This window comes from Vicia villosa, unplaced genomic scaffold, assembly GCF_029867415.1.
Source record: "Vicia villosa cultivar HV-30 ecotype Madison, WI unplaced genomic scaffold, Vvil1.0 ctg.001941F_1_1, whole genome shotgun sequence".
In the NCBI taxonomy this organism is placed as follows: Eukaryota; Viridiplantae; Streptophyta; class Magnoliopsida; order Fabales; family Fabaceae; genus Vicia; species Vicia villosa.
In genome coordinates, this window is record NW_026705784.1 from 87,125 (window position 1) to 100,890 (window position 13,766).

Sequence of the window (13,766 nt, forward strand, 5' to 3'; positions counted from 1 at the left end):
TATTTTAGGTATCAATTTTTTAAAACTTCATAAATTGATGGCTTTATGACTACTTCTACTTGGACCATCATATCTGTCATTATGACTAGTTTTAAAAAAAAATTAAAAAATTTTTAGAAAATTAAATTAAACTTTTGAAAAAATGGTTTTAGGCATCAATTTTTAAAAACTTCATAAATTGATGGCTTTATGACTACTTCTACTTGGACCATCATATCTGTCTTTATGACTAGTTTTAAAATAAAAAATAAAAAAAATTAGAAAATAAAATAAAACTTTTGAAAAAATGGTTTTAGGCATCAATTTTAAAAACTTCATAAATTGATGGCTTTATGACTACTACTTGGACCATCATTCTGTCTTTGAACTTTCAATTACTCCACCAGTTACGTAAACAAGTAGTTACATATTTTCAAATTCATTTCACAATTCAAATTTTTCAAAATGTGGTCTTTGCATGATCTTGATATCTCCAATACTTAAAGTTCTAAAAGTTAGACTTAAAGAATGGAACAAAAGTAATTTTGGCAATGTGAAGACGAAAGTTCTTGAAGCTAAAAAGATTCATAAAGAAATACAGTCTGACATAGAGATTCATGGTCTTTCTGATGTTATGCAAGAGAAAGAAAAGAAGGCTCGGGCTAATCTACACGTAGCTCTCAACTTGTAAGAAGTGTTTTGGAACGAGAAAGCAAATTTAAATTGGAATCTTTTTGGAAATAAGAATACTAATTTTTTCCACACATATGGAAAAATGAAAAGAAAAATTGAGTTATATATATGCATTGACTTATATATTTACAGACTTAAATGCAATTTTGGTTCTTCTGGAAATTGAACCCAATTTCTCAATGAAAATGAAAAAGCCTTTTAACATCGAAGCCACAAAACAATTGTGTTATATTTATGCATTAACTTATATATAACAAATTTGTAAAGTACCTATTTTTGGAACTACTAGATTTTAATATAATGAATCATAAAAAATTAACAATTCAAAACAGAAATGATCTTGAAGTAAATCAAGCATCTTTAGCATCTTCTAGAGGAGGTATGTATTCGGATCCATCAGCCCCCAACACCTTATACCTATGAATATAAATCACATGCAATCAAAATGCAGAATAATGAATGATTCATACTCATAATCGAAACAAATCACTATTTTTCGATGATATGTATGCTTTTTAGTACAACATAATGTCAAATAATGGTTGTAATTGTGATATGATATCTAGTAACTATGAGAGAAAGATAAAGTAAAAGCTACGGATTACACCTTAACATAGTTGATTAATTGATTACCTTTCAAGGATAAATTTTCCTTTTTTGTACTTCTGAGACTTCTCGTAAGCAGCCTCCTAAAACAATATAAAATATAAAATTATAGGTAAACAGATGAATAAAAAAATTATGAGATTCAAAACCTGGCTGGCCTTACATATTTCCATCCAACAATGGACCCACATGTAACACAGAATAAGTCGACGACAGTATGCATTCCCGTTAACATTATCCGGTCTTCTTTCTCTCCGACCGTGACATTTACATTGTCATAATATAGATTAGCAAGATGTTATTTGAAGGAATTAAAAGGCTTCTAATAATGCTTGTGTTAATTTGAAAATGAGAGAGTGAAAGAAAACTTACACTTTATCAAAAAGATAAGCTTTCCCATACCTGCAATGGAAAGACTAAGAGAAAACAAGGGTTAGATTGTCAGCAGGTTCTGATTTTGCAAAAATGTATTGTGAGACTAAGGATTCAGATGCATATAGTCTATTTTGATTAGGATATTTTTAACACTTTTAATAATAAAGGGATAAATGAAATTCATATATTATCATCTATGTTGTGGTGTCGGTGTCCTATGTTATTAAGATTATTGATGTAAGAGTGTCTGTGTCGTGTTCTGTGTCGGTATGTTTGTGTTGGAGTCTGTGCTTCGTTGACTAACACGTTCGCACATGACGGAACTCGGTGGCAAATTATTACTCAAAAGCAAATATAATTAATGGAATAGCATCCTTCTATATCTAAATACATACATTAAATTAAAGTTTGAAGGAAGGAAAATTAAAAACCTTTGAAATGATATCATCAACGAGGGCAAAACATGTCTTGCAATGCTTGCAGCTATAGAAGTCTCCTTCAAGATCGATCAGGAAAAGTCTTCCCATGTCTCTTTAAATTCACTACAAATCCAAAGCCACAAAACAAGATTGAGAAAAACAAGAGAACCAGATATAATCAACTACACATAATCAATTTTGTAAATTAAAAATACCATTTACAAAACATGCAATGTAAGGAAGAATAATGATCAATAATGTGAATGTGAATGAGAAAAAAAGTTGATGAAGATGATTGATTACCGAGAGAAAGTAGAAAATGGAAGTTTGTTGATGCAAATACAAAGTGCAGTTTGGCTGTGGGATTTGTGACACTTTGTGATTGTGAATTTGCATACGTAACACATGTCGCAACGTGAAACAAATTTAATTTTGGAAGTTTTTTTTTATTTATTTAACTGCCAGATCGAAAAAATACTTGTTGGTCTTGTACGTCGAATCCATTACAAGAACGGTTGGAAATGTGTTGAACAACTTGATACTTTCGGGATGATTCTAAAATATTTCACGCACTGTAACTTTGTTCTCACACGTTCGGAAGCTTGAAACGTATTGGTTATCGCCCAAAAGTTTCAAAAGTTTTTGCATTTCCGACCTCGTGCCCATTTTCAAGACTTTAAGATTGTGCCGTTCATTGTATACTTGCTTGATATTTAAAACACTATCCGGTTTTTTTCGCTTCAAATCGACAAGTATGTTTCTCGGCGCCACTTTGATTGTCGATAAGTCCGAAATAACATTCTTCTCTTCGCGGGAGAACCGACACGCAATTGGATGCCCGTGTAGCTTGGTTTCCAAGGCATGATTAAGAACTCCACAAATGACGCTAAAACGCCACAAATCATCAATCCTACGAGTCACACGCAACTTAAACGGACACCCACACTTTCTCAATCTCGTGTCTTCGTGTTTTAACATCCGGTTTGTTGGTACATACTTCCCACCCCTCTCGCAATTCAAGACGACAAAAGCTTTCCGTCTACTACTTCCATTGTCGGACCTTAATATAACAATGCCAAATCCAAGTCTACTAGCTTCACTTCGAACCCAATAAAACAATTGTTCACGACAAGAGAAGCTCATATCATTTGTAAATTGTTGTCGAACATCTCCCGCAACGATCAAGGTTTTAACATCGTTAACCGGCTCTTTATCAACGTTGACCTCTTCCGGAACTTCTAAGTCATCGGCGACAATGTTGTCCGGATGCACCATAGCTAACATATGCAAAAATATACTATAGCTGTTAAAAATATTTTCTTTATTTCTGCCAAACCTTATTTCGGAAGTACATTTTCTAAATTTGTTAGGTGATTTATTTCGGAAATGTACTTTCGAACTGACGCAGTTTTCAGTCTCCTAAATCAACAACAATGTAGTGGAATAGGAGATAAAATGAATGATGTTTACCTCAAATTGTAACTTTCTATGCTCCATTTAGTATGATCAACCGTTTGAAATTTGATTTTGAGACGAAAAATTGATTGAGAATGATGGAGGTTTTGGAGAGGGTTTGTGATGAAAATGATGAAATAATGAAGGAGGGAAAATTGTATATGAACAGATTTTTTCGGAGATGCATCTCCGAAAAAATACCTAACAGTTAAAATACAACGTTTATTTTAATTTTCAGTGCTTTCGCAGATGCATCTCCGAAAACACCACAAAATGGGTGTTTTCGGAGATGCATCTCCGAATTTTGGGAAAATCTGGAAAAAAATACTTCGGAGATGCATCTCCGAAGTAAGGGTATTTTTGAGTTTTCAGCAGGAATTCTCCCCATAGAGGGTCTACAAAGAAATTTCCCTACATTAACACGTAGTGTGGTTATTTGTTGGAAAAAGTTAATATCTTAGTGGGTGAAATGATAATTGATAGTGATAAAGGTTAAAAGATGGCTAGAAATAGAACAAAGATGTTAAATAATTACAATCTGAAAAATGTTATTGAAAAAATTAACTTTAATCCTTAATAAAAGAAGGGTGGGAATTTACTGACGACTTCAAGTAAATTTATACAGAAGCGAGTTTCGAAGATCGGAAGTTTTGTGATACCATCTTGTAAAATAAAATGTTCACCTATTAAAAATTATAATTACAATACATAATGTATTGATACTGAAATAAAAAGAAGAAATAAATCTATACACTTCTTTAATGTACTTGAGACTATAACTACAAAGAAAAATGCTTATAGTTAAGAAAATGTGAAAATAAGAAAGGTAAGAATAATTTCAACCATTTATTATCACCACCATTCCCATGATCCCAATTAAATAGGAAATTAAATTTAAAATAAATTAAAAATTTTACTCTAAAATAATATCATCCGTACATTCTTGCACAGGGCCGGCCTTGTGCATGTGCGGGAAGTGCTACAGCACAGGGCCCCATATTTCAGAAGGCCTCAAATTTTTGAAAGATTCAATTTTTTTTCATAAATATTAATCGAAATAAATAAAATGTTATAATAAAAATACAATAAATAAAAAAATATATCATGATAAAAATTCAGTACATACAAAAATTGAGATAGATCAAAACTCAAAATAATTATAATTAAATATATTATTGACTAATACATAATTGTATTTTTTATGTGTCATTTTTAATTATTATAATTGAATTTATATTTTTGGGCTCATTTTTAAAATTAGAACGGAACCTCTGTATTGATTGGGTCGGTCCTGTTCTTGCCTTTCTTCTTCAATTTCTTTCATACTAAATAGCACTACTTTAAAAGAGATATTGTTTTCAAGCTGTAAAACGGGCATGCCCGTCTCATTTAGATCCGCCGCACAAAATTTATAACAAAAAGGGACGGTGTTAGACGAACATAGATGAGGGTGTGAGACTAAAATTTTGGTCCTGCCCTAAACACAACCAATACACTTTTTAAATTTAAAAATGCATAAATTTATATTAATGTCTACCTGTTAGGCACCATTATGACGCATTGAATAAAAATCATTAATAAAAATAAATGCCTCAATTCACGCTAACACAATTATTTTTTTAAAACAACAATGTTTGTAATTTTGTTGAGTGTGTGAACTGAACTCTCAATTTTTATGCCTCACTCATTTTTCTATTCCTTCACATCAACTCCCAAATCAATTTTATATCTCTACAAAAATATTTTGACAGAACTGATGGAATCAATTTTACACCTTAGTTCGCTATTATTCCCTTACAAAAATTGAAGAAAGCTAGGTGACACAGTCAATAGTCACAACATCCAAAAACCAATGATGATTACAATTCAAGTTACTAACTGTACTTACTAATTCTTAAAGTTCAATGAATGATAAAGCATCAAGAATGTATTTATAAAAATGGAAATGATCCTCAAATAAATAAATCAAGCATCTTCAAGAGGAGGAATTCCCGGGTCTTCACCAGGACCCAACATCTTTACCCTATGTAATATACAAAACACATGTAATCAAAATGCACTATAAATATGCTATGTCGGAGAATTTTACAAAAATAAAATAATTTCCTACATTCCAACCATATTAATAACTCGAGCGACAAGAAAGATAAAGTAAAACCTACCGATTATGCTTAAACATATTTTTAATTAATTTATTACCTTGCAATGACAAGCATGTACCTTTGATTCTCTCCGTGAGTGGACCCCTAAAACAAAATAAAATATAAAATTAAGGGGAAACAAATAAACAAAAAATCACGAGATTCAAGAATCGTCCGGCCTTACATATTTCAATCCAAGAATAGACCCGCATTTAACGCAGTATATGTCGATCATAGTAGAAAGCAATCCAGGGATAAGCATCTCTTCTTCTCTCTCTCCGAATGAAACATTCACACTGTCATAATATGGATTACAAGATGTCATTTGAAGGAATCAACGTACATAGCAATAGAAGTGAAGTGAGAGTGTCAAAGAAAACTTACACTTTATCAAAACGATAAGCCCGTCCATAAGGGCAATGGAAAGTCTAAGAGAAAACAAGGGTTAGATTGTCCGCAGCAGACTATGATTTTGAAAAAAATGAGAACTATAATGAATTTAAGTTTGAGGAAAGAAAATGAACAACCGTTGAAATGAGATGCTCAGCAAGGGCAAAAGGTGTCTGACAATGCTTGCAGCGGTAGAAATCTCCTTCAAGATCGATCAAGAAAAGTCTTCCCATATCTCTCTTTAAATTCTCTACAAAAATCCACACAACAAACTGAGAAATAGTATTTAGAAAAGCATGTAGTGTATCTGAAACACCAAAGAAAAGAAAAAACTAGTGAAAATAAAGAATGATGATAATGTTGATGTGAATGAGGAAAAAGGATTTTGTGGAGATGAATGATTACCGAGAGAAAAAACAGAAATTGTAAGTTTATTATGGTATTTGATGGCAAACTCAATTGAATTATAACACGCATATTCTAGTGACCAGTCTTTATAGATAAATGAACGCGTCTTTATGTGTGTATGTAAAATTAATATCATACACACTGACAAATCATATTCATTTTATAAATTTTTTCTAGTCTTTTAATATATTTAAGATAGATTGAGTGTTTTTTAGGTTTCGGAAGGCTTAGAAGTGTTTGTTAGTCTCCTGAAATTAAGAAAATATAAGTTGTAAAGTTGTTTGTGATTAAGAAGTTAAAGGTGTCGTACTTGAGCAAGTTACCCAAGCATCATAATAAAACTTCACAGCTGTGAGGACTCGTTTCCAGTTGGATCAAACCAAATACAAATATGTGAAACCACCAAAATCATTTTTAATCACTAATTGATTGCATCTCTGTCGAAACCATTTGATACTACTTTAATGTCGTCACTCCATTTATTTTCGTTGGTTACCACCAAATGTATCATACGAATCCAATATTCTGCTATGCATTTGCTTTCGATGTCATTAATTATCTTCCAATTGTTTGATTAAATGGCAATATGTATTCATTAATTTGTTTTGAGTGAAATTTGTGATTTTTTTTTGTAAATTATTATAATTTTATTCATATATTTTACTTCCTTATTATAATAGTTTAACTTAGATTTTGTTATAAAACTAACTAAAACAATAGAGAGATCAAAGAGAGGAAGAGAATGGAGAAACTGATATTGTATTATCTTCTTCCAAAAAATATCATTTACATCACAATGTGGGTCTTATTTATAGGATCCAAGTGAGATGGAAAGTCACATATATTAATGGGGAATATGAAGATTAAAAATAAGAATAAGGATGGACATCCACTTTTATCTTCATTCATAACACTCCCCATTGGATGTCCATTGAGGATATGCCTCGTTAAAACCTTACTAGAAAAAAACCCGGTGGAAAAAATTCGAGTGAAGGAAAAAGAGTACAATATCCTTTGAATGTGAATTGTCTCGTTAAAACCTTACAAGGAAAACCCAATGGGAAAAAACCATGGTGAAGGAAAAAAGAGTGCAAAACATATGTATTTCTCCCCCTCATGCAGACATTTACATGTGAGACGATATTATTTGTAGTAGTTGCTTAAAATTTCTTCTTGGAAGTGACTTCATGTAGTGATAATAGTTATGCAGGATTTGATGAAGTTGTTGCCATGAGTTATTTCATAGATCTCAATGAAATGGTTGTACCATCACATGTAAACAAATAACCTGTTTCTGATCTACTATTGTGAGAATCCAGCATCTCTAAGATAATGAAGTATATGTTTGACTCCGTTCAAATGTCTTCGTGTAGGCGAATAATTTTATCTTGGTAATAGATTGACCACAAACGATATATCGAGATGTGTATAATAAGCAAGGTACATTAGTGCTCCAAGTGCACTAAGATATGGTACTTCAGGACCAAGTAATTTTTATAATCATTTTTTTGAGGCCTGAAAGGATCTTTCTCTACTTCTAATGATATAACAATCATTGGAATAGACAACAAATGAGATTTGTCCATATAAAAGTTTTCAATACTTTTCTATATAACCTTCCTGATGTACAAATATTCCATTGTCCAAATTCTCAATTTGTAATCCTAGACATAATTTTTTTTCCTAGGTCCTTCATCTCAAACTCTTTCTTTAAGGAATTTTTAGCTTTTGGAAGCTCTTCAGGAGTTCCAATAATATGTATGTCATTCACATAGATAACTAGTATTGCAAATTCTTTTCCACATCATTTTATGAAAATACAAGTACGAATTAAGTTATTTGTATATTCATCATTTAGTAAATATTCACTGAGGCGATTATACCACATGCATCCAAATTCTTTCAGTCCATAAAGAAACTTGTTCAATTTGATGTAGTAGTTTTCTCAAGATCCACAATTACGTGTCTCTAGTATATTGAACCCTTCAGGGAGTTTCATGTAAATGTCACTATTAAGTGAACGCTAGACACATAAGATGGCATTACATCCATCTTGTTCAAATTAAGCCCTTCATGTGTTACAAGGCTAATTAATTATCAAAAATCGATTGAATCCACTACAGGTGAATATATTTTATCAAAATCAATCTTAGGTCTTTGTGAAAATAATTGAGCAATAAATCAAACTTTATATCATTCTTATTTTTCTTTTTCACAAAAACTCATTTATATCCAATTAGTTTCACACCTTGAGGTGTTCGGACTACAGGTCCAAAAGTAAGTAACTTGTAAAGTGAGTTTAATTCTTCTTCAATTGAATATATTTATTTTGACCAATTCTCACTTAGTCTACAATCTTTAATAGACTTTGACTCATGATCCTCGTTATCATTGATCACTTTTAGCTCTATATTGTATACAAAGACATTGTCAATATTGACTTTATTTGGTTATATCAATTTCGGTTCCATTCCATTTCATCCAGGACATAATTTATCGAAATCTCTTTATTTCATATTTCAAGTACTTGATTTGTTCTTCTGGAACTGAAAAATTAAATTAGGTCAAAGTGCTCTAAGCATTTTCATATCCTCACTTGGGTCATCTTTAGTTTCTTTTCTTAGTAGAGGACTTTTAACATTGGAACCGACTTTCATACCACGCTTCAGGCGCAGGAACAACTCATTTGCAATATTATATTATCCAATATAGGAGAATCCACTTTGAGTGGAGTATTATCAGCTGATAATTTATTTCATAAACTTTGCAAATGAATAATATTTTAAACTTTTGGTTCATATTGATTTGTACGAGGATCAAGACAACAACTTATTTTAAATTATTCATTTGAACTTCTTGTTCATGATTTCAGCTGTTCATTTGAATGTCTTGTTCATGATTTCAGCTACTTATTTCCTCCCCCTAATATTGGGAATATTAATTTATCAAGTGATAATCAGCCTACTGGGCTGCAATCAAGTATTTAATTATTTTCTCAAAGTATATCCTCAAAATTGAGATTCATATTAATTATATTTTTCTAATATTCTTTCATGACTCATCTTAATGTATTATATTGGAGCAATTGGAATATACACAACACATCCAAATGTTCACTAAGATGAGAAGTAGTAGAATAAATTAGGAAGGACTAAGATATAGTATCTTGTTGGCTTAATGTGAATAAATATATTAATATCATACTTTGGGTGTTTCAAATATATAATTTAGAATTGATGATCTCATAAGTATCAACCATATAATTAACTTTAGACGTCTAAAGAATGGATCTTCGGGTCCATTTTCTTTTTATGAACATATATTATATGATATTCAATATCAATTTTAATAATATATGTGATACTTATACAAGAATTTCTAAAAAATCCAGAAAACAAGATCTTAGTCTAATTAGTTGAGAAAATAATTTCACAAACTTCTGGTTGTGAGTAGACACATATGCATGATATTTTAGTCGATACAACAATTAATTTCATAAAATCGCAATTTCTCAAATTTTTATTTTCCTTTAGAAACACACAAAAATTGACTGGATTGAAGAAACTTCTGGTTCTTCAATACAAATTATTCGCATCATATTATATTCGAGATGACCCAATCGGTTTTTACCAACGACACATTTAAGTGTAATTTGTAAACTACTGGTTTACAATGACATGTGCTTAAATTGTATTAATATAAGTGTAGTACAAGCCCAAGGGAAAAGTCGGTAGCTTTTCTATTATACATTTTATGTCCAAATTCATTTGTGTAATACAAAGATATTCAATACCTCCAATATAAATCATGTGAATTATCTATGACGAAAATATTTGGAAAGACAAAGAGAACACACAAAAATAAAATATAAATGATTAAAGTTCATTCGAATCTCGACTCTATCAAAATATGTGCTTACTTTCGTGTGCCTTTAAGATGGACTAACAAATGTCATCCATACACTATACTTGTAAAAAGAAAAGAATAGTTTAATTAAGATTTATATGATAAATCTAAGCACTATTATAACAACTTTAAAATATGTAGCAATTTTAGACTATTGATATATTCTTTAATAGATTGCAATGTTTTAATTCTCTTGTTAAAACATTAATATTTAGAAATAATGTGAATAAAGAAATTGTATCCGCAAACATTGATCATCCTAATAATATCTTATGATTTAACACTTTGATCATACACATGCATATGAACATATTATCATGTAATTATCAAATTATATCACTAAAATTATATCATATATATATATATATATATATATATATATATATATATATATATATATATATATATATATATATATATATATATATATATATATGAAATATATAGATTTATAATTCTAATTATGAAATAATTTATACTCTAACAAGATGAATGAGAGAAAGACAAGAGAAAAAGTAATATTGTATTATCATCTTTCAAGTAGATCTCTTTACATTGCAAAGTGGTCTCTATTTATAGGACATTAGGAAGGTGAAAAATCATAACCTTACTATACCACTTAATAGGGAATATGAAGATGAAAGATAAGAATATATATGGACATCCACAATAATATTTATTCATAACACTCCCCCTTGGATGTCCATTGAGGATATGCCTCGTTAAAACCTTACTAGAGAAAACCCAGTGGAAAAAATTCTAGTGAAGGAAAAAGAGTACAATATCCTTTGAATGTGAATTGCCTCGTTAAAAAACCTTACCAAGAAAACCCAGTTAGACAAAACCATGGTGAAGGAAAAAAGAGTGCAAAACATATGTATTTCTCCCCCTCATGCAGACATTTACATGTGAGACATTATTATTTGTAGTAGTTGCTTAAAATTTCTTCTTGGAAGTGACTTCATGTAGTGGTAATAGTCATGCAGGATTTTATGAAATTGTTGAAATGATTTGTTTCATAGAAAAAAATTTCTCCAAGTTTGGTAGAACTTCGTGCTGATAACGTGTTATAAAACTAACTAAAACAATAGAGAGATCAAAGAGAGGAAGAGAATGGAGAAACTAATATTGTATTATCTTCTTCCAAAAAATATCATTTACATCACAGTGTGAGTCTTATTTATAGGATCCAAGTGAGATGGAAAGTCACATATATTAATGGGGAATAGGAAGATTAAAAAGAAGAATAAGGATGAACATCCACTTTAATCTTCATTTATAACAGATTTTAAGTTTTTAAACTTTTATAATGATATTTTAATAAATTGAATAATTTAATTCTCTCAATATATTTTATAGATAAAGTCTTGTTTTTATTTAAGTGCACAACCTTTAATTTTTTTCTTAAAAATATTATTATATCCTCTACTAATATTGGTGTAAAAAAATCTACATGACAAAACCTAAATAATTAAGTCCATTATTTGCCATTTTATTTTTAAGCCTCTAACATAATTATTTCTTAGTAAGTTAAAGTAGGAAGACTTAAAGCCTTTTTTTTTAAAGTTTGTTTAAAATATCAAATTTTATTTTTTTTTCAATTTCTTCAAAAAAATATAACTTCAAAATATTTTTTACAACAAAGTATTGTTGATGAAAATATCTTTTTCTAAAAGATGAATTTTTTAAAATAATTTTCAGAATTTTTTTATAAAAATTAAATTTTCAAAAAAAAAATTATTTTTTTAAATATGTTTTGGAAAATAGTATAAAACTCTTGAAAAAAATGGTTTTAGACATCAATTTTTAAAAACTTCATAAATTGACGGCTTTATGACTACTTCTACTTGGATCATCATATCTGTCTTTATCACTAGTTTTTTAAATTTACTTTTTTAAAATTTTTTTAGAAAATAAATTAAAACTCTTGAAAAAAAAATGTTTTTATGCATCGTTTTTAAAAAACTTCATAAATTGATGGCTTTATGACTACTTCTACTTGGACCATCATTTTTCTCTTTACCTATGTATTATGAGTTTCTGAACTTTCAATTATTGCACCAGTTAAGTAAACAAGTAGTTACATATTTTCAAATTCATTTCACAATTCAAATTTTTCAAAATGTGATCCTTGCATGATCTTGATATCATATCCAATCAGGGGCGGACCTAGAAATTATATATTGGTGGGGCTAAACATTACAAACTAAATCATATAAAAATGATTAATAATATTTTTTTAATGCAATACATTACAATGAAAATCGTCTATCATTCATTTCTTGAAAGTGAGCTAAAAAACATCCTTTTGAATCTTATGAGCAATCATAAAGGTTATTTCCCGGCGCGCAATTTATTTCATTAGCTATCTCTGCGTTAATTGTCTTTAAAGTGTCTACCAACTCAAAAAATGACCCCTTAAATAAAGAGTTAAGGGGCTCGCCACTCCCTCTAAATGGCACGTTACATCTCAAAAGAAACTTAATATCTATAAGGGATGTATTTAGACGAATACGATATTCAACATCTATTTATTTAGTTTGATTAATAAACACGGCCTTAATACTTTAGTTTGAGTTCATGAAAGCATAACTCATATGCACACAATGAGCATTCTATATGCCGAAGAGTTAATGGTGTAATTGTCACCCTATTCTAAATTTAATTATTGTATTCCTTAATAATCCTTTTACTTTAATTTTTTTAAACATATATTTTAGATGTACTAATATTTTATAAGTTTAATATTTAAATGTTTATTATATACTCATTTTATTTATTATTAAATTTTTGTGATAAAATATATTATATTTTTATAAGTGGTTGGATTTATTATTATTTTTATATAAAAACATATATTATTTAATTTTATTCTATTATAATATTTATATTTTAGAAAAATTAATACTATTTTTAATTAAATTTATAATTAATTGGATTTTGAATTAAGTTATTAGGTTTAAATTATTATATAATGAAATTTTAAGGTTAGTTGTTAAATTATATATAATATAAAGAAAAAAAATGAAAAATTGGTGTGGCTATAGCCACACCTTGCCTGTGAATAGGTCCGCCCATGTATCCAATACTTGATGTTCTAAAAGCTAGACTTAAGGTATGGAACAAAAGTAACTTTGGCAATGTGAAGACGAAAGTTTTTGAAGCTAAAACGATTCATAAAGAAATCCAATTTGACATAGAGATTCATGGTCTTTCTGATGTTATGCAAGAGAAAGAAAAGAAGGCTCAGACAAATTTAGAAGTGTTGAGAATCAAGTGTGAGGAAGAAGTCTCATATTGATTAGAAAAGGGAAGAATGAACATTTTATAAGTGAGAGAACTCACACACCTATTACTTTAAGGTTTTAGGTGGAGAAGTGGTGTGTCTCTCACA

At 29.5% G+C, this 13,766-nt stretch overlaps 1 protein-coding gene across 1 annotated transcript; it reads right to left on the reverse strand.

Annotated features, from left to right (window-relative positions):
- Nucleotides 1-1,301: 1,301 nt before the first annotated feature.
- LOC131637192 (protein yippee-like At3g08990) lies at nucleotides 1,302-2,180 on the reverse strand. Its single transcript, XM_058907776.1, has 4 exons — nucleotides 2,085-2,180; nucleotides 1,651-1,694; nucleotides 1,442-1,550; nucleotides 1,302-1,361 (listed from the first exon to the last, which is right to left on the reverse strand). Exons 1-4 carry the CDS (start codon nucleotides 2,178-2,180, stop codon nucleotides 1,302-1,304), a joined length of 309 nt encoding a protein of 102 aa, XP_058763759.1.
- Nucleotides 2,181-13,766: the final 11,586 nt, after the last annotated feature.